At 44.2% G+C, this 24,692-nt stretch overlaps 1 protein-coding gene across 11 annotated transcripts in view; it reads left to right on the plus strand.

Moving 5' to 3' along the window:
- The window catches only part of OPHN1 (oligophrenin 1), a 128,756-nt gene that overhangs the window by 67,524 nt on the left and 36,540 nt on the right, over positions 1 to 24,692 (plus strand). For all 11 annotated transcript variants that reach the window (XM_039487774.1, XM_039487778.1, XM_039487777.1 and 8 more), the window contains 6 exons: positions 13,445 to 13,546; positions 14,778 to 14,888; positions 15,973 to 16,077; positions 17,192 to 17,321; positions 20,009 to 20,109; positions 22,612 to 22,703. In XM_039487774.1, the coding sequence (XP_039343708.1) occupies positions 13,445 to 13,546; positions 14,778 to 14,888; positions 15,973 to 16,077; positions 17,192 to 17,321; positions 20,009 to 20,109; positions 22,612 to 22,703 (641 nt within the window). The remainder of the gene's footprint in view (positions 1 to 13,444; positions 13,547 to 14,777; positions 14,889 to 15,972; positions 16,078 to 17,191; positions 17,322 to 20,008; positions 20,110 to 22,611; positions 22,704 to 24,692) is intronic.

Consider the following 24,692-nt stretch of genomic DNA (forward strand, 5'->3'; position numbering starts at 1 on the left):
TCCCTAGTGCAGGCATGCTGGAATGAGGAAGTCCACCCGGGCTTTAGTCTGGCTTCCTATCATGAGCAGTACCAAGGGTACTTCCTGAACGCATGGGGCTCAGCTCTGGCATAATCCAAACACAGACATTCCTGAGAAAGTTGCACCCTCTTTCACCAGAGATCATGAAAGTCCTCTTTTGCCTTACTGCTTGCCCTCCCCCTTGTTTGCAAGGTCCATGTTGGACCTTACTTGATTCTAAATTCAGTTTAGAATAAAATAACCCTCCCTCCTTCCCCCCTCAAAATAGATCAGAGAGAAAAAAACTAGAGAGACCAGGAATCGGGACTTGAATATGGCCAAAGGGCTCAGTTTAAGAAATATTTAAATAAGGCTTCTAATGGCTCTTTCATCTGGACCAAGTTTTTAAAGCAATACATCACGAAAAGTGAGTCCTGCACATGTGGAGCAGAAGTTGTCGGCCACCAGGGACTCAGGTTCCACGTTATTCATCAGCAGTTTGAAATGAGGCTGGGTCTGAACCAGCTCCAAAATGGAGACATGCTTAGAGCTTGGATTCAGCCCGACTCATCTGAGCCTTTGACATTTAAGAAATAATACATTGGAGAAAATGATACTTAATCCCCCCCCCACCCTGCCCCCCCCCCCCCCGCAAAAAACAAACACTAAGAATAACCAAACACATAAAATGGTGATTTACATGTGCTGTACACTGACAATGTGCTTGGCTCCATATCAGACAAAATGAAAGCGTCCCTGCCTGTGAGCAAACACCTGTTGTACAAACACAGTCCACACATGCTGTGTAGAGACAAAACTCATCCCTTTCAGGGGTTTATTTTGATTAACAAGGAAGTCAGTTCCTATTTAGATTGGTACCTGCCCCAAAGAGGTTCCATCTTTTTATTCTATGTTTGTACAGTACCTAGCACGATGGGGGCCTAAGCTCTACCACCATACAAAATAATAATAATAATAATAAGGTAACAAAGTTGACTCCAGTCCTGCTTCCTAGGGTTTGTCCCCTCAGGACTGCTCAGCCCCCACACTAGATCCTTTCTTCCCAGAGAACCACCCCCGGCTCCTTTATTTGGGTGGAATAACGAGCGATCTGTCTCATGGAGTTCACAAAACCCACCTAACCCTTTCCCCCCAGCAAGATCAATGCCTGCAGTCCGGGTAAGGTGTTTGAGTCAGGCACTGCCAATCTGTTACACTGTTTGTTGTGTGGTGCAGTGTAATAGACTGAAGGGAAGCCCAGAGAAAGAATTGGCTCAGGGTTATATAGCTCTCTGTCTACTCTTTGTAAGTCTTTAGGAGGTACTAGAAGAAGAAAAACATTGTGGCCTGGTGAACTGGGATGAGGAGGGTATTTCATGCACCTCACACCATCAACATAAGCTAGGAAATTACATGTTCAATGTGACTTGCTTTACCCTGAATGTTGTTGCGATGCCCTGAAGTGGGGAAGGGCACAACGGATCTGAGTTTCTGAAGGGGATAGATGTCCATGTGGGGTGCCATTGGGTGCCACAGTGCATGCGGGTGGAGGAAGAAGTGGAGACCTCAAATGAAGGTAATGGATGAGTCCCATCCTCCATCCTTGCCCCAGTTTCCAAACCCTCTCCCCAGGCCTGTGAAGATGAACCTATGAAAGCCTGAAATCACACCACCTCCAAAGCACCACCAAACAAGGGAGAGTTCTCTGAGCATTAACTCTGGTTACATCTACACTTGGAGTGACTGATTCCCAGCTGGCATGCATATACGCATGCCAGTTCTGATCTCAGCTAGTATGCTAACAATAGCGCTAGCCACCCCAAATATATACCCAAGGGCAGCAGGCGGGTTTGTACTTGGGGCAGCTAGCCCACGCTGCCGTGGCTACACTGCTGTGTTTAGCATGCTAGCTCGATGAGTATGCATATGTCACCTTGGAATCACATCCTGGCTCAGAGTGCTTTGAGGCTCCATCTACACGAACACAGCACAAATGTCTGTCCTTTGTGCTACTTATAGAATTGCCTCACAACGTCTGCGCTCCTGGTATTAGACAGTGTGAAGTACAGCTGAGGGTCAACACGGTTATTAGTGTTTTCCATTGGAAATCACAGCACTGGGCTACCATAAAAGATGAAGGGGTATAAAGGCCTGATTCCTGCCCTCGCTCCTGTAACTCCATTGACTTCAGTAGAGTTCCTCTTGACTTGCGCCAGCGTGAGTGAGAGCAGGATGAGGTCTTTAGTCATGCTGAGCAGAGGCACAGCAGAGATAATTTGTACCCTTTGATTACTGTTTTCTGTGTTTGTCAGTCGCCTTCTGTAAGATGTTTTCCGTTCTCTTTCAAGGACACTGATGCCAGATAGGAAGGGCATTTGAATTGAGTCTTTGTGATGTCTGTGGTTGGAAAAAGACCAAATAGTCTAAGACATCTGAGTCTGCACTAATCAGCTTTTCCTGGGAGATGAATGGAGTCTCTCTGTTAAATGGTGTATTCCAACACAGATGCCTCTGCAGGGTTTCACTGGGATACAGCACAGGGGGTCTTTCTTCAGTTATCCTCCTTCACCAGCAGCAAGGCCTGGGATTATTGCTATTTTCATGAATTGTAGATAAATGTTTGTTTGCGTGAATGCTGGGAGAGTGGCAATACAAGGAACACCTGCATTGCGTTTCTCTACAAGCTCATCTCATGGCAGAGGATCCCAATGGGACTCTTGAGCTGACTTTGGTCTCTCAACCTTGGCCTGGAAGCATCATCCACTCTAAAATGAGAGAGTTAGTGAAAGATCAGCTGTCGATGTTGGATTATTGATTTGTTGGAGTTTCAAGTGAGAAAGCAAAAAGAACTAGCTGAGGATCATTGGATGGGTTCAGGTGAGATCTAGGAGGAGAAAACTCAGAGCTCTAATCCTGTATCAACTCCATTTATGAGCAAAACAAGCATGATCGTTTATTTATTTTGAAGTCTATAGCTGACCAAACTCACTGTGGTCAGGTCATGGGCTTGATCCAAAGACCAGTGGAGTTAAGCATATTACCACAGACTTCACTGGATTTTGGAGCAATTGCCATGTCATTTATGTTTAGAATATGCCTTGGTGAAGCATAGTGTCTGGATATGATGACCATGGCATTTGAAAATTAGTGAGATTGTGCCATAAATCCTGGTATTTCTGGAGTGTAGTAGCCTTCAAAAAGGAAAAGGAAGACTGAGGAAGTCACTAGTGTTTTGGGGAGAGAGAGAGCGAGGTGTTAAATACCAAATGGGATTTGAAAGAAGGAAAGTGAACATTTGGGTATGGCATCCAGCAACCAGGCCAAGTGAGAAGATGCTGTTTAGAAGTCTTAAGTTACTCCTGATCTACAAGTCTTTTCTTCAGAAGAACACGTGCACAGTGTAGCAGGAACCACTTTCTACCAGGGTCAAGAAAAGCTTCTGATCTTCCTGGAGCAGCAGCAATCACTTCTGAACATTTCTAAAGACTGATGCTGCACTAGTGACACATAGGAAAGCTGAAAGCTTTTTCACACTAAAAGAATTTGTCTGTTCCCTTCCCCTCCCCCTGCTCTCATGTCCATCCAGCTAACCTCTTTGTCATTTCTAAATATAAGCAGTGGACAAGCTGTATGTTGGGTGCAGGACACCTTTGTTAACAGCCTCGCTGAATTCATTCAGCTTATGAGAGTTTGAAATCCACTCAGAATTGCTGGTTTACTGGATAGACACAACTCTGGGGATTGTTTGTTTTCTTTGTCAGACTTTTCTCAAATCTTTTTTGGATAATTCCGGTTAGCCTGAGGAATATTTGCGTAGGATTCTGTGCATGCTATACATCGACGTTTAAAAAATGGTTGATAGTGTGTATTCAAAGGGCACTTAATGGTCTGTAGTCCTGTAGACCCAGTAGGAAGTGTATGTGTGTTATGAAGTCATAGGACCCAATCTTGCAAACACCTACTAGTGGGTATATTGCCTATTACTGTGAGCTGTTCCACGGAAGCCATAGGAAGTGTTAGCAGGATTGGCCTACAGTTTGTCATCTTCAGACACGCTTTTTCAGTGTTCAAATGTGCACCAGACCAGCAGTCATACTTGCTGGTATCAGTACTTAGCATGTAGTTCTGAAGTGATTATTAACCAAAAAAAAAAAAAAAAAAAAAAGAGGAAGAAGAGAAGTTTTCTTGTTCTTAGATCTCAGTTTGAGGCAAATCAGGAGAATTTTGGGGAACTGAGTGGGGTAAAAAAACCTGAACTATGCTAGAATATTTTTACAGAAATGCTCACACTGCATCTTTCAACTGCATGGACATTTTTGTATTTCACACAACTTTTATTTTAAGTAACTCATGATATACGGTACCATAACAATCACTTGAAAACTCAGCCATTAAACATGTTTTTCTGCATCAGAGTTTTCTTGTTATTTTCCTTTGATTCTTCCTCCCTCAACCTTTTTGTTAACATGAAAATGAGACAGAGGATTATTAGCTAGAGCACAGTATATAATTTGCAAATAATTCATCTTGTGAATTTAGTGCCTGTCCTGCTATCAGATTATCTGCCAGTGGATTGTGATTTCCTCACGCTGATTCATTGTCTGAATTTATTCAACACATCTTTATTCTTCATTGAGCCTAAAAAATTCAGTGGATGTATTTGATACAATATCTTGAGTTGTGTTGTCAAGCTAAGTTTAATGAGCTAAGTCACATAACACTGTTTTTGATCCCCGACTGGAAAAACGTGCATGTACCGGTAGTTTGAGTTTGAAATTCACTCTCTGCAAACCAGCCAGCCAGTAAACATGACTTGCATGTTCACCAAAAGAGACCAGCCACATTAGGTACAAGACAAGGGCAGGCAGGAGGCTTCAGGAAATGCACGACAGGGAATGTGCGGAGCAGCTTCCCATATGCCTGCTAGTGAATCTTGCTGTGTGTCTCCCCCCTGCCTCCAGAGCCTGCTGACAGATGCTCGCAGGGAGGAGGGCCTCTGGCCTCACCCTAACCTGGCTGGCCACACAGACTGTGTCCCGCAGTGCTGTTGAGTGTGCTAGCCTCCCATACATAGCACACACTGCTGGCATTCTGCTTGGTCCCATGCACGTGTTTTAAGGGGTGAAAGTGATCCTTGCAGACAGGGCTGCCCAGAGGATTCAGGGGGCCTGGGGAAAAGCAACTTCAGGGGCCCCTTCCATTAAAAAAAAAGGTTTGTAATACTAGAGAATACTATATTCTCGTGGGGGCCCCTGCAGGGCTTGGGGCAAATTGCCCCACTTCCCCCCCCCCCCCCCCCGGGTGGCCCTGCTTGCAGACAAGCTAGATTTTGTCCTTTCCGTGAGTTGAAATAATCAGAAGGGCTAGATTCTACACACAATAATTCCCCCTGCCTCCTGCTGGATGGCAGTTTCAGAGGATCCTAATTAGCACTGAAATGGTTAAGGGAAAGTTTTGCAAGTCAAGCTTTTTATTTTCCCTCTTGACTGCTCTATTCCTCAACTCAAGCTTGGAACTAAGCCAGTTTCCAGGAGGCATAGGCCTTTGTGCCACAGTTTATCAGCAGCAGATAATATGAGAGAGAGTGCCAAAGGAATTGTAACCCTTCCGTTGTACCGTTATCCCTAGCTGCTGTTGGGCAGGCTGCTTACCCCAGCTTCTCATGCGATTTCTAGGACTCTCATTAGTTTCTGATTAAACACGCATCCTCTGAAACTTAGAGAGCTGGGCTTTCAAAGCGCTTTCGAAGAGCAGTTTCTTTTGTTAACTTGTATGCTGACTGTGCTACTCTGTCTTGCATTCAATTACAATAAGTATTTTCTGTTGGTAAGCGAGTACATGGAAGTTGTGTGGTTCTTGGCTCTGAATATTGGCACATACTAATGGGAAGGTAATGCTGCCTCTCACTGAATATTCATGAGCAACTAATTTGAGCTTGTGTTTGCAGATTGGGCTTCAATCATTTTTCTTGGCTGCTGAATGGAGCAAGCAGGCTAGCTTCTGGAAGCCTTGGCTCCAAATTAGGGAGGGGTTTTTAGTGTGTCCTCCTGGTTTTTAATTCCATGTTAAGTAGCCTGAGTGCAAAATTATTGGCATCCTCTGTCTTTATTTGCCAAAAATTCAGTTTTGTGCTATTCATGTTTTCACATGGCAGCAATTGCTTTCTGCGAGAGATCTTAACTCAGTGTGTGCGTCAGCTCGATCTCCTCAAATCATGGGGAAAACCTCCGCTTGTTTTGTTTCCCTATGCATGTCGTGGTGTGGAGTGTCCACTAACCTAGATGGCAGGTAAACTATGGAAGAAAAGAGCAGTTTCTGAAAGAATTGACTGACTATAGCTGGCAATGGCATTTCTGTTCCTGATATACAAAAGAGCCTTCTCTCACTCCTGCAGGCTTTTATATGGAAGTAATCTTCCACCACCATGAAGGCAGATTGCATTTGCCTGGAGAGAACTGCCCAATCAGAGCTAATGCCACAAGTCATGAGAATTCGTAACTCAATTGTGTGTATACATAGTAATGGTTTTTCACTGACTGGTGAGTTCACTCATCTGCTACAGTATCACTTGACTCTGCGCACACTACAATAATCCACAGACATGTACTGCTTCTGTTTTCTTGCTGGGAGTCATGGAAAAGGAGGACATGGTATTCCAGAACATTCTGTCCTGTCATGCAGAACTGTACCTGCTTTGGTTGTCATGTCTTCCATTTACATATCAACCCATGTTCTTCCTCTCAAAGATTCCATTGACTGAAGTCTGTCGGCAGCATTTAAGTTGTATTTTCTGGTAGTGTTACCACAGTAGTGTGCCTTCATTTGTTTTAGATTGACTGTGATTTTTTTTTCTTTTGCTTATTTCAAGCATAAAACAGAGTTAAATCTTATTCTGACCATTACTAATATTTCTGAGCTCCCTAGTGACCCATTTCACATGGATGAAAAATACTGAGTAAACTGGCAGTTTCATTGCAAGTGGGTGGAGCAGAGAGTATTTGTTATTCTTACATATGACTCTCGCCAGAATGGACAGGCGTGAATGTTCCAGGAACTGCCTCTTGAGCATAGAACTCAAGCTGGAATTGACAGGTTGAATTGATTTTTTTCCAGCCATTTATTTTTATTACTTCTTAGAAATAGGGCAGGAGTTCTCTAGCCTGGATAGAACAAACAATATCCCACAGATATTTCATTCCATTCTTTACACATGTTCAGTATTGCACAGTGTTTTTGGAGAAAGGTGTTTGCCAAACTGCTTTAAAGCTTGTATGTGGACTGTAAGTTTGTACATGACCTCATATTTGTACTGTACTGTACATGTACCAAAATATCTTTGCCAAGCCCTAATGCCTGATATAGTAAATAGAAGGGAAGCATGGAAGCTGTAATCCAACACCAGTGGTTCAGCAGTAATCAGACTTCCATGTAGCTTTATTTTAAAACGCTTCTATGAAAAATGGTGCAAAAAGCATAGCACATTTTTGTGGATCATTGTTTTAAAAATAAAATACACCTCTACCCCGATATAACGCTGTCCTCGGGAGCCAAAAAATCTTACCGCGTTATAAGTGAAACAGTGTTATATCGAACTTGAGTTGATCCTCCGGAGTGCACAGCTCCCCCCCCACCCCGGATCACTGCTTTACTGCGTTACATCTGAATTCGTGTTATATCGGTTGGTGGTGTAATGGGGTAGAGGTGTACCACTTAGGCTCCTAGCTTTGTTGGTGTGGTGCCTTAGGGTATGAATGGATGGTTTGGCAGCATGTTTGTTTAAATAATAATTGAGATTAATATCCCTTTAGTCTGTGTGGTTTTGGATGGGGTTTTAGCAGCAGGGTTTTGCTTTTGTTTTGCCAGTATCTCGTGCCAGTTCTTCAGCAGAAGTGCTTTTCTATTCAGATCTCACTGTTACTAGTTCTTCCTCTTCCTCTCATCCACTAGACTTGACGACTGAGCTTTTCTTTATTTTGAGGCATGAATTTGCTGACTCCAAATTATTATGTCCTGACCTTGCAACTGCTGACATTTGGAAGTACAGTATGGCGGTCTTTTGGCTTCAGTGGGTCCCTGTGCTGCAGTAACTATATGTCTATTCAAATACCTTTGCAAGTGAGAACCTATCATGGTCGCCAAGCTCAAAGATTGCAACAGTTGGTGCCTCCACAAGGATGGCGTCATTTTCTCATAGTTATTGGGTTGACAACAGTGGTGGAAGAAGATGTGGGAAAGGGAACCTTTTTCTCAGAATGGTAGCCAGTACTGTCTCTGCTCCCTGTGACATAGACTTGAATATTCACTGCCTTTTACAGTGGGAGGCAGAGTAGCTGATGTGGGAGTTTAATTTATATTTTTAACTTTTGCTTGATTGAGATGGGCACTGAGGTTGGTAACAGACTGTAGTGGTGTGGGCTGTCTGTCCTCAGGAATGTGAACGGTCTGCATCTGAGCAAATAAACAGACTCCAGGTCTTTCTGTCTAACACAACAGGGCCTTTCTTTTTCCAGGATTCAGTAGCAGTCCAATAATAGTCCCCATAAACGTGCTTCTCTTTCCAGGGTTATTAAAAAGAAAATCTGTTCCCTTCTTGGACTCAAGTAGGAGCACACCATTTGCTCTTCTCTTGGGCCTGGTCTCTCCCATAACAGAGTCTCATCACTTACTTCCTTCTGCTTTTGTACTCAGCAGCTGGGCCTGATTAGGGTTGCTAGGTGTCCGGTTTTTGACTGGAACACCCGGTCGAAAAGGGACCCTGGCTGCTCCGGTCAGCGGTGCAGAGGGGGCCCGGGGCTAAGGCAGGCTCCCTGCCTGCTCTAGCTCCACATGGATCCCAGAAGTGGCAACTAGGTCCTTGCAGCCCCTAGGCACATGGGCAGCTAGGGAGGCACTGCACTCTGCCCCTGCCCCTAGTGCTGGCTCCACAGCTCCCAGTGGCCAGGAACAGCAACCAGTAGGAGCTGCAGAAGCGGCGCTTGCGGGCACAAGGGCAGTGCACAGAGCCTTCCTGGCCACCCATGTATCTAGGAGCTGCAGGCACCTGGTGGCCGCTTCCTGGGAGCCATGGTAAGCGCTGCCAGGACCCCGAACCCTCTCCCACACCCCAATCCCCTGCCTCAGCCCGGAGCCCTCTCCCACACCCCAAACCCTTCATCCTCGTCCCCACCACAGAACCCGCACCTCCAGCTGGAGACCTCAGCCCCCTTCCGCACCCCAGTGAAAGTGAGTGAGGGTGAGAGAAAGTGAGCGACGGAGGGAGGGGGGATAGAACAAGCGGGGCAGGGGGGTTCAGTTTTGTGCGATTAGAAAGTTGGCAAGTCTAGGCCTGATCAGTTATTGGGACTGGCTGCCTATGGTCCACACCCCTTATTCCTTCCCTGTCTGTTTCTGCTTCTCAGAGCGGATAGGAAATCAGAAGATTGGGCTGGGGCCGCCTATGGCAATCCAAGCCCAAGGACCCGGATGAGTAGTATTATTCCTTGCTATACAGACTTACAGCCTGTGAAAGTAGAATGGGGAGGGGAACCTCATAGAACAAGGACTCACTAAAGGAGGAAAAGAGGACCAGATTTTCAAAAGAGGCCTCTAATTTTGTGTTCGTGTTTTTGATCCTGCAATCAACTGCAGATGGCATTAAATTTCAGGAGAAAAGCAATGAATGTTGATGTCTGGCTGATTGCACCTTGATGCTGCCTGCTCATTTGTGCCCACAGGTGAAAGAGGGCACAAAATTAGAGGCCGGGTTGAGGCCTCTTTGAAGTTCCTGTGGATTGTGAGGTTTTGGAAACATTGGTAGCTTATCAGGTCCCTGCTACTTTTATTTATTCAGATTTAATCATATAAAAAGATGTTCAATCAAGTGTCTGGGTGCCCTTACATCATAGAAGTCTCAGCAACATGTGATGTGATGTCAGAGGAACATAGCCAGATACCAACCGAATCTCCTTTCCATTTCTTCCTTGTTATGGGACGCATAGCCGCAGCCTTCTTACTTTTAAGGATCATTCACAATATTTTTGTGAGAAAGACGGATTTCTCCTCTGCAGTTTTCCATTGCCACCACCATCCCGAGCCCCAGAATCATGTGATCCCATAGCGAAGTCAGAATGTTGAATTAGTGCCCTCCCAGTAGTTCCCAGAACAGCACATTATTCTGCCTCCAATGCAGGATTATGCCCCCATTGCCCGGTCAAGCAGTAGAAGCTGGGTTGTAAGAGATAATGCCCTCATCCAGATACTGATATCTGAAATGGCAGCTAAGGGAGCACAGCAATGTGTTGTGTTGTTTATATAAATGGTCCCTTTTGTCAAGCTTGGCCTAATGTAAAATGTTCTTTTAAAACAAGTAGAGGGACAGGCATTTGGACTGAGCATACCAGGAGCAGGAGATTGAGAATGGCGAGGATTTATGTGGATGTATGTAGGGGGATCAGTAAGTCTCCTTGGGTTTTGGATTTTCCAGCCCTGCTTTCCACTTGCCTAGGTTTTCAAACACCTGAATTGATAAATAGACCAAGCAGCTTGACAGGGAGAGAGAGAAGGTTTTTTGGCATTCAAGGACCTTTCCTTTGATATGTGTAAGCCTCCTCTTGTCTGCTTGGAGCTATAATTGAGGCTACTGTCTTGCTTGATTTTTTTACTAATGAGGTCTACCAACAGTCACCAGCCACAGAATGGTTCATTTTCCAGTTTGGAGTGAATGTTTTTGCCTGTTTGACAATCAAAAAAGACTAGCATCTTGGGGAAACCGCCCTCTTCAATGATTTCACAACCATTGTGTGGTGGAGGCACAGCTTCTCAGATGAACTTCTCTCTGAGTGTTACTGCAGTCACCCTCCTGATACTAGTATCTCTTTTATGGCCTCATCTGGATCTTTTTTCTATGGTGGCACCCGTCAAATTATTAGTAACTTTGTTAAGTTTGGATGCATGCAGTGGAAAATACAGTAGTAAGATATATATAGATATAGATATAGATATATAAACAGAAAACATGAAAAAATGGGTGTTGCCATACCAACTGTAACGAGACTAATCAATTACGGTGGGCTATTATCCCGCCTTAATTGATTAGTCTAGTTACAGTTGGTGTGGCAACATCCATTTTTTCATGTTCTCTGTGTATATAAATCTTACTACTGTATTTTCCACCGCATGCATCCGATGAAGTGGATTTATTTTAGCCCACAAAATTTGTTAGTCTCTAAGGTGCCACAAGTACTCCTCGGTTTTTTTGTTTTTGTTTTTTGTTTTTGCTGATACAGACTAACACAACTACCACTCAGAAATTTGTTAAGTTCATGCACAGTCAAGGTTTCTTTCTTTCTTGACCAATATGTGTGTGTGTGTTTAATATATAATAGCAATCAATAAGATATGGGCAACGTATATGAAACTCTCAGTAGGATTTTGAGGATCTCACAATAACCATGACAACATGGATGTCTTTTGCTGTAACGCTCCTTTGAACTGGTCTACTCAGACAGTGTAACTAACATATGCTATGAAAGGCAAGGCTGGCAATCTCTGATTCCAACAAAGACAGTAAATATACAGTGAAATCAAAGGCCCGTGTTAGCCCTTTCCAAACTTTATTTAATCTTTTGCTTCAGCTTTGATACAGCTTGGAATGCAAATACGTACAAAAAGCTTCAAAACCTGGAAACCACTGAAATCCTAATAAATCTTTAATTGTTCTGGGTGTGTCCTTGGTATTAAAGCATTTAGCCAGTTTTTGTTTGATCTGTAGATGGGTAAAATATCAGCAAACAGTGTATATTTGTTTTCTCTCATTAATAAGTTTCAAGTTAAAAGCAAAGAAGTCGACAAATTGGAAGCTCATTGAAAGAAACCTCTCCAGCAGGGCTGCCTTATGCTGTGCTGATGATAATGGAAAATATTGAATGTGTCTGTACTGTGAAGTATTGCCAGAGCTGTCACTGTGTGTATGGAATTGGCTGGAGAAAGAAGAAATAGATACAGAAAATACAAGGTGGCCCCCGACTTTGATGGGCCCATCATTTTTTTTCATGGTAGTGTAACCCTTCTGCTGGGCCGAAACAATAGCAGCAAGGGCCGGGTTCAATACATAGGGGTCCCTTCCCCCACAACATAATGCAAAACCAGCTCGAGCCCCCACCCAGTGACCTGGGAAAATCTTACACACACCCCTGGGAGCCTCGAGGAGGCAATACTTCCCCTCTCGCAAGCACAGAGTCTTGGTGTAGCAGAAAAGGTTTAATTACATGAGATAAACAACAAGCATTAAATTGGGAAAATACCTCAGCTAGAGTTCATAGGTCAAACCGTGAGCAAAGACCCACCCCAGCAAATTGGGCCGTGTCCTTCTCTCTGGGCCCTTGAGTCCAGCAACCCCCAAATCACCCACAGTCCCAAAAGTCCCACAATCCAAAAGTCTCTGTCCTGGGTCAGTGCAGCCCCAGAGTTCAAGAGTCTCTCTGCAGAGGTCCCCCTCCCCAGCCTGGGTAGAAAGGGGCACCTTACGTGGTTCGGGGCCATCTTCCCTGCCTCTTCCTGGGGTTCTGCTTCCACTAGTTGTCCCCGCAAACAGCTCAGCTCCGCTCCGCTTGCTCTGTGGCTGCTCTGCTCTGGTCCACCAGCTGTCCTGTGATCCACTCCAGCCATTCTCACAAGCTGCTTGGCTCCACTCACCCAGGGCTGCACAAACTGCTCCACTCCACCAGCTGCTCTGCTCCATGGTATTGCCTCAGGCTCCCCCACTCATTAGCACAGCACTCAGTGCTCTCAGCTCAGCAAGTCCAGCTCTTCAGTGATTTCAGCTCTTAGTGATTCCAGCTCATAGTAGGGGAGCCCCAGTGCCAGTGAGTTCAGCTCAGTAACCCGTATCTAGATTCTTAAGAGAATCAAAAATTAACTCTGACATTCCACAGTGGAGAGAGGCATAGGTGGGACTGGTGCTTCTGGCTCACAAAAGGAGCCTGCACCACCAAGTATAGATATCTGTCCCCAGCCTCTCTCTCTCTCTCTCTCTCAACTGGGTTTTGGAACCCATGTCCCTTGTCTAGCAAGTGCTATTTAGTTGATAATGAAACCCTCTATCATAAGACAGTTTTGTAGTTCCTCATTTACTTAATCGGGGTGACAACATTTTATTGCTCCTGCCCCAATAACAACAAAATTGGGGCTCCCACAGCTGTGAAAATAACCATCCCAGGCTGCTGTGCGGTATGCTAAGTGGGGTGGGAGTGCCAGTGCAAATAACTGAAATGCTAATGCGAATACTCAAAACTTCTTTCCGCACTCCCCATAATTTACCACCAGATGTCAGGGTAGAGCTCATCCTGACTCTGCTTACATCAGTATTATATTGTACAATGAATTTTGACACTGTGGCATTGTTCCTACCTAAAGAGGCCAAACTAATTCTCACCATCCAATTCTGTGTCAACTCTTCAATCTCTAGGAAAGAAAGAAAAAGTTTGAGAAGGACGGTGAGAAGTTTTATTCCATGCTGGATCGCCATTTGCATTTATCGTCTAAGAAGAAAGAGTCCCAGTTACAGGAGGCAAGTGTGAAATTTTCCTTCAAAGTTTCTGTTTCTTGGAGTCTAGAAGAAGTAATAGCAGGTACATTGGACTCCTGTCCAATACACATCTCTTTCAATAATGAAAGATTAAATCTAAGTAACGTTCCTTTTGATGGGAATGGTCCATCAAGACTCAATTTCTCTCTCACTCCAGGGGTAGTCATTTCAGATCAAGTTTGAAGCACATTGACAAGGCAGTCTAGGGAAGCTGGTGTAATCCATGCGTACACAGATGTCTCTCTGGCCCTCTAGTGCAGAGGTGGGCAAACTATGGCCTGCAGGCCACATCTGGCCGTGCAGGACCCTCCTGCCCTGGGAGACTCGCCCATGGCCCCTCCCCTGCTATTCCCCCTCCCCTGCAGCCTCAGCTCTGGGCGGCGGGGCTGCGAGCTCCTGGGGCAGCACAGCTACAGAGCCTGGGTTGGATGGGGTGATGGGGGGCAGTCAGGGGCAGGAGTTCCAGGGGTGGTCAGGGGAAAGGGGGCAGAGGTCCCGTGGGGGGGGCTGTCAGGGAATGGGGGGATTGGATGGGGCAGGAGTTCGGGGTGTGTGTTAGGGGGCGAAAATCAGGGTGGATGGGCGGGCCACGCCTGGCTGGGGGAGGCACAGCCTCCCCTAACCGGCCCTCTATACAATTTCCAAAACCTGATGGGGCCCTCAGGCCAAAAAGTTTGCCCGCCCCTGCTCTAGTGGTTAGATGTCTCTCTGGCCCTCTAGTGGCTAGATTTGAGTCTGCTGCTGCCTCAGCTAACTCATTTGGTCCTTTAGCTCAAGCCAAAGAGACCTGCTGCTTTTAGACCTGGTGTCAGTGCTCCACGGGTGTGTGAGCAGGGACACTCTTACACTTGCATTCTCTGTGCCTGTGCTGTACTGGTTCTGTGGTTAGATAGGGAACTGCAGTTTGCAGGTCTCTCAGTCTGGCACCTTTCACAAAAACTAATGCCCTTAAAAAAAAAAAGCCTTATTCCTTGCAGAGTGGCACTAAGCTCTGAATTCATATGAGCAGATGGGATGCAGCTAGGAGAAATTCTAATGGGAAATGTGACCAATGTTCCAGTCAGATATGGTCCCCATAAAGCATTCAAAACCTGGGTTGGATTCTTTCGTGGCTTGAGAAGTAATAGTTATCACTTGCAGGCAAATATACAGACACCACTAAAGAATTATTATTCTTTTATGTGATTTTTTTTTCTATCCCCCTCTCACGCAGGCTGACTTACAGGTTAATAAAGAGAGACACAATTTCTTTGAGTCATCCCTGGAGTATGTGTACCAGATTCAGGAAGTGCAGGAGAGCAAGAAGTTCAGTATCGTGGAGCCAGTAAGTGCCTCCTTTTTATCATCACACTCTGACATTTATTGACTTGCCCATGTGAGCAAGGAGGGGTGGGAAATGGTCAAATTGGACCCTGTCCTACTAACGATTCCATGTAGGTCCCTATGATGAGGCAAAGCCAAACGTACAGAGTTAGCAATCTGTTGTTTCGCTACCTCTGCTGCTGCTTCATGAAGATAAAGAACAGCGAGATCTTCTTTTAGCTCTAAAAGTGAAATGTGCCTGACAAGCCAGACTCTGGAGATTGCTACAGATTTTGCTAAGGATTGCCCCATTCACCTTGCACATGGTGAGAAGTAGTAGCCCTTGAAGAGTGACACTAAAGGGAGAGATGCCTTCTGACCCAGCTGCCTGCTGTGGTACAGGCCTGTCTGGTGCAGGCTCAACACTTTAACAGGGAGCCTGTAGATCACAGCTCACTATGCTGGTTGAATGAATAGCTGTACCCTGGAGCAGGACCTCCTCTAGGTAAGTGTACATAAGGAGGGACTCTCCATAGAACCGATGGTGTATTCATTGTTGTTCCAATGCAATCTTTCATTACTGGTAGTGTTTTACTGAGACAGGCAATACACATCCATAGGATCATAACTGTCATTTGTGGTGGCACAAACGTCTCATGGCTCTGGGGGGCTGTTGTGGCCAGTGAACTACGTCCCCATCTGCCCCCAGGATTGTGGGAGAATGAAAATGGGTAACACCACCAATGCCCCTCTTTCTGCGATCCTGCTTACAGCATAACTGAGTAGGACGTGTGGATATGGCCTGTGTCTGAGCTAATATGAGCATTGTATGATCAGGTGATACTCTGAGGCATATGTATAGATTACACTTTTTTTTAAAAATCGCTACCTGAGCAACTCCTAATATTTTCACTGTCAGAGCACTGGGTACAAATTCAATCTGCATTGGGTTCCTCTCACCTGAATGTATATTTTATTTTATGGCTGCTAATAATTCTGTTTGACTGTTTGATTTAATTAAAACTGTTCTCTTGCCACCTTTTGCCTGATTTAATACTATTGTCTTTAACGCAAAGGCTAATCCATCATCTTTCCTTCCTGCGCAGGTGTTGGCCTTTCTTCACAGCCTCTTTACATACAACAACCTGACAGTCGAACTCACACAGGACTTCCTCCCTTATAAACAGCAGCTTCAGCTCAGCCTACAGAATGTAAGTTCCTGTCCAGCTGCACACACACTCATATGCATGCTCTGTGTCTTGCTGTGCATCTAAATGCCTCTGGCATAAAAACCTTTCCCATGCAGGGTGGACAACACTTGTCTGCTTTCTGGGAGGGGCACAAAAATGCTCTTTCCTTCATAAAAATGTCTTCTGTCCATAAATTCCTTTCTTCCTAACAAGAACAGCATACAGGTGCTACTACAGCATATTTCATAAATTTAAGGCCAGAAGGGACTACTGTGATCATGTACTCTGACCATCCGCATAACACAGCCCATAGAATTTCACTCAGTAATTTCTCTATCAAACCCATTGACTTGTGGTTGCGGTAGGGTATATCTTTTAGAAAGGCATCCAATCCCGATTTTAAAGATTTCATGTGACGGAGAATCTACCACAGCCCTTGTAAGCTGTGGCAATGGTTAATGACACTGTAAAAAGATTTGTACCCTTACATGGCCAACATTCATAGCCTCAGGAACAAGAGCTGTAAGGATGTGCCAAACCCAGTGTGCTGTTGAATCCCTTTGAATTGCTTTACATGAGTTAAAAATAATTGATTTTTATTTTATTTGGAGAGGTGACATGATTCTGTGTTAACAAAATGGTAGAAATGCAAATGAAAACTTTGCAAACATTCTTAATGTGCATGATTATTTTTATCATAGGGCTTGAGCCAGTGCCCCAAGTTAATGTGTTTGTTGCAGACTATGTGTACTCTGTAATGATAACTCAAAGCAGGAGTTCAGGTGCCTCATCCTTCGGGCATTAAAATGTTCTGTTGTGATCTCTTCATATTAAAGAACAAAAAACTACCCTTGATCATGACACATCATGTTCCTCAGCCACCGTGTCGCCAGCTCCATGCATATGATGTTCAACCCTGGCCACTGACCACCTGGCCAACTTTTCTGCTAGCTTCAGGGCTTGGGATTTTTTGATGCCATCTTTTCAATGTGCCACTGATCATTCCCACAAAAGTGGGTGTGTGGCATTTTGTGCATGCTGACAATGCGTTTTTGAGTGCCCATTGGAAACTTGGGGGCCAGCTACCAGATTTGTTTGCCCATGTCCAAGCATCATTCTTTTGTTCTCTCACCAGACGAGGAATCACTTTTCCAGCACACGAGAGGAGTTGGAAGACCTGAAGAAAAGGATGAAAGAAGCTCCTCTGACCTGCAAGCTACCCGGGAAGCCAACCATAGAGGGTTATCTGTACACTCAGGAGAAATGTAATGGCCTGTGTGCGCATGTGTATACATTAAACAAGTGTAGGGTCCAGCTGTAGGTTGTAATGCTTGCCTAGTTTGGCATCTGACTCTAAGCTTCATTCAGCTTGAAGCCAGGAGTCTATTTGTATAGCTATTATAGCCAGGGGGATGTTTGTATGGGTGTGCCTTAGCTGTTGGGTATGCTAGTCACTGAGCCAGAAGCAAGTGGGTTCATATCTCCCATCCACCTTGTACCTACTGCCTTACATACCCGATCATGATCCAGAACTAGCTGGAAATGCAGTGCAGTCTTGGTGTGGGTCTGGCAGGCACTGTTACAGATGCCATCTTTTGGCTGAGACATGTTTTCAAGATGCTAATTGCCTTTTCTCTGGTGACTGTCTGGGTGAGATTTAGTAATCCATTTTATGAGACTGAGGCTCGGAGAATTGAAATTTAGCCATTCGTTACCAGAATAAACTTGGTATCCTGATCAATATTCTCTTGCTTAATAAGAAAGGTTTCAGTGCCCATCTATCTCAGTCTAAGCTACAGAATGGCTGCAATACCACTCCCTGTCTCTAACTTGCTGCTTCATCCAGTGGCTGGAGTCTAAAGCTTGAGTCTTAAGTGCTGGAGTCCAAATCTATTCTATTCTTTCCTTTTCTATCAAGATTATACTACATCCACTAATAGTTCAGTTGAGGCTGTAAATTATATTTTGCAGAGAAAGCCCATATCAAGCTCCTGATGTTAATTTGATAGAGACACTGGGTGTTGAACCCCTTCCATTCCCTCCAGATATTCTTTCACCCCACTTTTGGCAGTGTTGAGGGTTTGAGTGAGTGTTAGTAACCCTAACCCTAACCCAAATAAACAATCTGATATATTAAAAGGGTTGCAAGAGCAGATGTCCGGGGCAGGCATACAGATGAAAAGGCCTAGGTGTATCTTCTGCCTTTGGGATTGTGAGAAAGAGAATAAAATTCAGTTCCAGACATAATTGAGATAGATAAGCTGTTATTTTGTTTAGCCACTGCTCCTGTGGAAACATGGCACTTCATGTGTCTGAAACATAGTAGTTCGTGTACTCTGAAAGACAGAAGAGCTGTTACATATAGCATGTTGGCCAAAGCACATTCCATTCCTTTGTTCTTACAGATGTTCATATTCACAACCTGCAAGTATGTAATGCATCAATATTTATAATGCAAGTGTCACTTCCATCTCACATGCCTTTCTTCCGGACAGTTCATACAGTGACTCCAATTGTTGCATGAGTTGTAATAGTCCCACCTATTGTATATGATCTGGTCTCTAGTTGCTAGGATAAAAGCCTGTTACTTACTGACCGCTAGTAGTTGACCGGGGCCAGTATTGAAGGCTGGGGTTCAATCCCCTGCTGACAGTCACTGTTTGTATGTGCATGTGGCAGTGGGTTAGTTATACACCTCTACCCTGATATAACACGATTTGATATAACACGAATTCAGATATAACGCGGTAAAGCAGCGCTCCGGGGGGACGGGGCTGCGCGCTCTGGCGGATCAAAGCAAGTTTGATATAACGCGGTTTCACCTATAACGCGGTAAGATTTTTTGGCTCCCGAGGACAGCGTTATATCGGGGTAGAAGTGTATAAGCACAAACAATGACAACTCTGCAATCTCAGGTCAGATTCCTACAAGGTAGCCACTATGCAGGAGATTGGGTTGGGGCTGCCAGTTCGATAAATGGCTCATTTGATACATATATGTAAACAGGGCAAATATTGGCTGCTCATAGAAGACTATCAACGAGTCTTGTGTTTAAAAAAACCACACATACGCATACACAGTCATTTTAGACCACAAGGAAATTTTGTACATTCCTGCATGATAATGAACTATATTTATTGCCTTTAAATTCGTTTCTTATAAATTGGTTAAAGAAAAAAACAAGATATTTGAAATAGTTCAATTGGTTCTTTTGGGGGGAAAAAAGTTGAGGCATGTCAGGAACAGCGTGCTTCAATTAAGACAATGGAAGAAGAGTGGAAAATTAAATTGTGGTGTAACATAAATGTAGATGTAAAATGATATTTTAATGTGCTATTGTGTTTATTCTGTCAACAAAAAGTTGTCAGTAAGGAAAAAAACAGTAGTGTCCATTTAAAAACAAACGAATTGCCTACCTCTCATCCCCCGGCATGTTGCCTGTGTACTTCTTGGCCTAGATTTGCCAGTCCTGTTTGGTTTGCCACGTCAGAGTCACACAAATGCCCTTTCATCAGCTTTCCTTCTGAGGAGGCTGGTGCTAACATTTACCTACTGCTTACTTTCCTCCCTCGTTACTGCTGCTTCTGTCACTGGCGATGCTGCAAATAGAGCTCCATGTTCTCCTGTGTGTCTATACAGCACCCGGCACAACAGGGCTCTGATCCTGATTGGGGCTCACAGGCATTACCTCAATATAAATAATAAACAGTAATAATAATGGTCAAGTGCATCACTGTTTCAGCCTGCAGGATATAATGATGCACTTGACGATTATTATTACTGTTTATTATTTATATTGTGGTAATGCCTGTGAGCCCCAATCAGGATCAGAGCCCTGTTGTGCGGGGTGCTGTATAGACACACAGGAAAACATAGTTCCTGCCCCGAAGAGTTGGCAATCAAACTAATGCATGCTCTCTATTGACTCTTGACTATCTTTGTGTTTTTGTAGGGGCACTGGGCATATCTTGGGTGAAATATTATTGCCAGTATGAGAAGGAGTCAAAGATGCTAAGGATGACTCCAGTGGAGCAGAAGTCTGGAGCTAAGCAAGTGAGTGGATTCCCTATAAGAGATATCGCTGCAACCACTGACAGTCAGCAGGTTCTGCCTCATTTCCTTCTATTCTGACTTGTTTCTTCTATGAGGAAGTACAAGTATAAATATCTATATAACAGGTACATTCCATCCCCGTTGTATGAAGCAGCGATGTACACAATTCCAGTCCTTAAAAAGTATTGCTCGTTAATTTAAGTGCTGGATTGACACCTCTGGAGATGGAAAGCCTCTTTGTAGCCACAGAACAGATATACCACGGACATACAAGGAGAGCTTCCCCCAGCCACACACACACAATTCCTTGAGTACTGCTGATCTGCAGGAAGCACCCCTGCCAGGGAAAAGTAGTTCACTTTCCATGGCCTGGATCGGACATGGCTCCTCTGCTGAGATCACCAGCATCAGTGCCAATGAATTCCAGTGGTGGTTCACTTAAAGCCACTGCATCTGCCCATCAAAAAGGGATTTGATGCTCCAGTCTCAAGCCTTTCTCGGTCATTGCTCGCCTTTCTACATACCCTATTAGCTATTCCCTTCTGCGTGTAATTTACATGTTGATCAGTCATAGAACTTAAGCCACTTTGTTCCTCACCTATGAATTTGGGCAGTGTGTGCATCATACCTGGAGTTCCTTGGGCTTTGCAGCACAGATAGGCTTGCCTGTTTTCTCTGGCAAACCAGTTGTGAACACATGGCATTTTCTTTTGAAGAGACAACCTGACTTGAACTGATGCCTCTGATGATTGTTGACAGTACTTGAATTAGCAAGGTTATTTGAATGGCTCCATAATGCCCCCTCTCTGTCTGCTTCTGTTAAAGGACTCTTTGGTTCAGAGTTATGGATTCCTCTCTTCAGGAATTAGTTGCTAAGTACATTGAAGATGTACAGTGGGTGGGAGCGGTTAGGGGTTGGGATTTAGCATCTTTTCACCATGCTATAAAACAACAATTTTGGGATCCTTTTTCATTCTTCTCACAGATTTTGCAGTAGGTGCTTCAGCTGCTGTCTGTCAGCCTTCTACTGTTGCTCACTGGGAAATAGAGGGTGTAGGCTGCAAGGCTTGATAGAAAATCGCTGGCCAAAATGCAGCCAATGAGTCCAAGAAAATCTATGGAACTCTTCGGCAATACAGCTCCCATCCATCCTCATCGTTGCATGGGGTTGCAGCCCATGGAGACTTCAAATCATAGCATGAAAATTTCCAGTTTGAGACTTCATAATTCCTGCTCTTTGGCTAATAGTCTGTTGCAGCAGTAAAATATTTTTTTTCTGGAAACCCCTAGGAGAGTGAAGTCATCCAAACACATTGACTAGATGGAACTCTTGACATACACTATGTAAATATATGTGGCAAAATAATGTTAAAGCATGTAGGGGCTTGCAATAATACAGATTAATATCCCTTTCAAACTTGTACAGCCCATTGTGTCAGTAACATGTGTTCTCAGGGATCCCTTGGTAACCCCTGGCATAACACACCAATACAGCTTCAAAGGGAACCATATAGTGAGCGCTCTTAAAAACCCACCAAAAGGCTTACAGTAGACACATAGTGATAGATAACCAGGGAGAAGGAAAAGGCTGTGGAAGGTTATCAATAGTGCTGATCCGTTTGGTTCTTTTCACTGTTTATCCAGAGTGCATAAATACAGATGCCAACTGTTGATGGGGAATTCATTCCAGATTTGTGCATCAGTGGCTAGCTTCTCATGGGTTTCAAAAGTTACTGACGCTTGACTTCATAGTTTCTGTAAAGTCATAAAGACCCCGGGTTGGGGCTATAAATGGGCTGCAATTTACTTTTGCCAGCTGGTAATTAAAACCTAGGGCCAAGGCCTGCCCCCTACAACACAATTGCTGTAAATGAGTGTGAAATTTGCCCATGAAGTTTTATCCACTTAAATTGTTTTCAAAGGTGTTTCAAAAAGCTGTCTGGGCCATTATTGCTGCTGTTGGTAATTTGATACTTTATATGATGGTAGCACCCATGAACCCCAATCAGGTGATGAAGAAGAGCCCTGTGTTTGTCTCTCTCACCAACAGAAGTTGGTCCAATAAAAGATATTACGTCATCCACCTTGTCTCTCTACTATCCTGGGATCAACATGGCTACAGCAGTCTTCCTCTAAGAGTGTCTATTTTAAGCAACCTTTCTTCCACAAGGCATATTGAAAGAATAGTTGCTGGGATTTTTAGCACCAATTCACACTGTAATCCCATGAACCCCATTATTAATTGATATTGTATGAAGGAAGCCTGTTCTAGGAAGCTGGTAATATCTGTCTTGGTTGCTGCTCTGTGGAATGTTGAGAGGGACCATCTGCTATCATGTTACAAGTGCCATCTGATTAGCAAGGCTGACACTGGGATTACACAGTCACTCCTGATGTTTCAACAGACCGTGTGGCATTGCCTTCCATCCAAGAAACCCGAGAAGTCTCATCCCTATTATATGCATTTTTAAATTTTGGCTTTAAATGTCTCTCTCTTTCTAGGGCACTTCAGACTTGACACTGAAGTCCTGCGTAAGGAGAAAGACAGATTCTATAGACAAGAGGTTTTGTTTTGATATTGAGACAAATGAAAGGTGAGCCAGAGTGATTGCTACTTTCTCTGTTATTGCAGTGTTGAAAATAATATGCCACTTTCTTGGCGTTTGGTGAGGGTGTGTTTGTTCTGAATATTCTTAAATCTGTTTTGTATGGGCAGGAAGATTATGCACCAAGGGGCAGTGCTATACTTCCTTGCTACAATCTTCATGCCTGATCTGAAGCCCATTGAAATCAATGGACATCTTTCTGTTAAATTCAGTGGGCTTTTTATGGGGCCTTCTAATACTGTGAAAGGATGAGCACCTTCTGTGAGAACTTGAGGGCCCTGAATGCCCATTGTCTTCAACCAGCATGAGACCCTCATATTTTCCCATGTATCTTTCCCCCCAATATATATATTGCCAGTTGTACAGCTGGAAATTCTCTCCATGGGTTATTTTTCACTTTACTCACTGGGAGTCTGATCCTGTTCCCACTGAACTCTCTGTGGGTGCTAACTAATTACCATCGGAGCAGAATCAGCCCATAGACGAATGAATGCTGGGATGTCACACATGTGCTGTGGAAGTCTTGGTATCTGCTTAAGCCACAACAAAGGAGAAAGCGCTAAACTGCAGATTACTTTATCAGATCCTATTTTACCAGAGAAGGACGCCCTGCTCAAACATATAAAACAAAAGGCAAACATATGTCACTCTTTCAGTCTTTGACATTCCCACTTAATTCCAAAATGCAGACTGATTTCTCCCGTTCCTGAATCAATTCTCTTGTGTCTGCACTAATGCTGAGTGTTATTAATTTAGGCATTTGGAGCAGTAGGTTGCAAATTATCTTGAACTTTGAAAAGCAGTGACACCAGTAGGGTGAGACTGACTCAAGTAAATTTCAGGGATTGTGAGTTTCTGAGGTTGTGGCAAGCCTGGTGTTTCCGTGGTTTGTGCATATTGGAAGACTCTGAGGTGTAATACTATGCAGTGTTTTGAAAGGTATAGCAATGAGCCAAGCCTTTCAGTCCTTACTCGGTATGATAGGGCATCTAACCTGCATAAAGGTGGAGGAAGACTGAAGTTTAGCCCACTAATAATAATACATAGTTTGATTTAATGACAGCACCAGGGGTTAACGTAGAGACATGCTTAGTGACTGTGTCATAGCCTCAGAAGTTTGTAGCGGCCACACTTCTTGAACCTCTGGCCAGTTCCTTACCACAGTGATGAGAGATGTGTTGGGGAGCTCTCCCCCAGCACAGGACACTGAGCCAGCCCTGTATGTTAATGGATAGGCCATACAGTGCAGTGCTGCGTTTGACAGTATAGCATGACGTGAAATAAAGTTGCACACTCTGATTTTTTCTTACGAATCTGATCTATTAGGAAACAGGTAACATCTCATCATGTTAGAATCATTTGTCTGCTGCCTAAGAAATCTACAAATAAGATGGCAATTAGATAGGGACACATGGACCAAAATCTACCCTCTGTTACATTGACTCCAGTTGGCTATTTGGGTGTAGCTGAGCAGAATTTGACCCACTCTGTCATGCACCAGAGTCTTTTATCATTTGGCTTACTGGATTTTTCACTTGTGTGAATGCTGCACAGGGATCTCTATATCTATAGCATGTTCAGTCATACTAGAGACCCCTGGTACCTATCTCTTCCCTGACCATTTTCCTTGTGTCTTTTTCTGCATTATGGTGCTAATGAGTGGTGAATAAGGACATCAGAGTTTCTCACCTGAAGCCGAGAGGGATCTCTCTGAAGTGCTTGGAGAAGGGGAGAGGAACAGTTAGCCTGACTCAGACTGAAATGATTTTTCAGAAACCACATGACTTTACAGTGGTAACAACTGAAAAGACATCAGAAAATGTGCTAGGCTGGTAGCTATGAAAACCAGATGGGAGAGAGAGTGTCTGGACACGTTAGGCTGCATGATTAAGTCACTGCAGATAAATGTACAAAGACACAGTGTGAATTAGATGATTTAGGGACTTGCTTTGCCAGTGTGTTCAGCACATGTGTAAC

Source organism: Mauremys reevesii, linkage group 9 (genome assembly GCF_016161935.1).
Source record: "Mauremys reevesii isolate NIE-2019 linkage group 9, ASM1616193v1, whole genome shotgun sequence".
Classification (NCBI taxonomy): Eukaryota; Metazoa; Chordata; order Testudines; family Geoemydidae; genus Mauremys; species Mauremys reevesii.